Genomic DNA, 565 nt, shown 5'->3' with positions numbered 1-565 from the left:
GCTGTCGCAGGGGCTGGGAAGGCTGCAGCTCTAGGTCGGTGTTGTGGGGATTTTTGACTCACTTGTGTAAACAAAGTGAGTCTATGTTTTAACCCGGTGTTCGGTTGTCTGTGTGTGTGTGTGTCCGTGTGTCTGTGTGTCCGTGGTAAACTTTAACGTTGACATTTTCTCTGCAAATACTTTGTCAGTTGACACCAAATTTGGAATAAAAATAGGAAAAATTCAGTTCTTTCCAGTCGTCGTGTTTAAAACAGTATTGCACCTCTGGGATGGGCACAAAAAAATTTTTAAAAAGAAGCCTAATTATACGCAAACTGCATTTACTTTTATATTTATATTTTTTGTATTCTTTAATTTTGGCACTTTGACCTCTTATTCTGACACAACAACAAGAGGAGTCATTATTATCATTTTTTGTTCAAACAGGAACTTCTTTTGTTAAGCATGGAATTTTTATTTATTTTGCAAACGTTTTGGTGCAGATAGTAAAAAAGGGAAATTACTCTGTAATTAATGCTAGGGGACTTAATTTATCACAAGTGAGTCTTGAAGGCCTTGCCTCTCT

General features: G+C 36.8%; 1 protein-coding gene across 1 annotated transcript in view; it reads left to right on the top strand.

The window, feature by feature from the left end:
• The window catches only part of LOC143275548 (serine/threonine-protein kinase 24-like), a 27,054-nt gene extending 26,962 nt beyond the window's left edge, over positions 1–92 (top strand). The window contains exon 13 of the mRNA XM_076579738.1: positions 1–92. This exon is cut by the window's left edge and continues 185 nt beyond it. Coding sequence (XP_076435853.1) covers positions 1–34 — 34 coding nt within the window. The 3' untranslated portion in view covers positions 35–92.
• The last annotated feature ends 473 nt before the right edge of the window (positions 93–565 follow it).

This window comes from Babylonia areolata, chromosome 30, assembly GCF_041734735.1.
Source record: "Babylonia areolata isolate BAREFJ2019XMU chromosome 30, ASM4173473v1, whole genome shotgun sequence".
NCBI lineage: Eukaryota > Metazoa > Mollusca > Gastropoda > Neogastropoda > Buccinidae > Babylonia > Babylonia areolata.
Note: the sequence above shows the minus strand (reverse complement) of the source record. Positions and strands in the feature narration are given on the sequence as shown.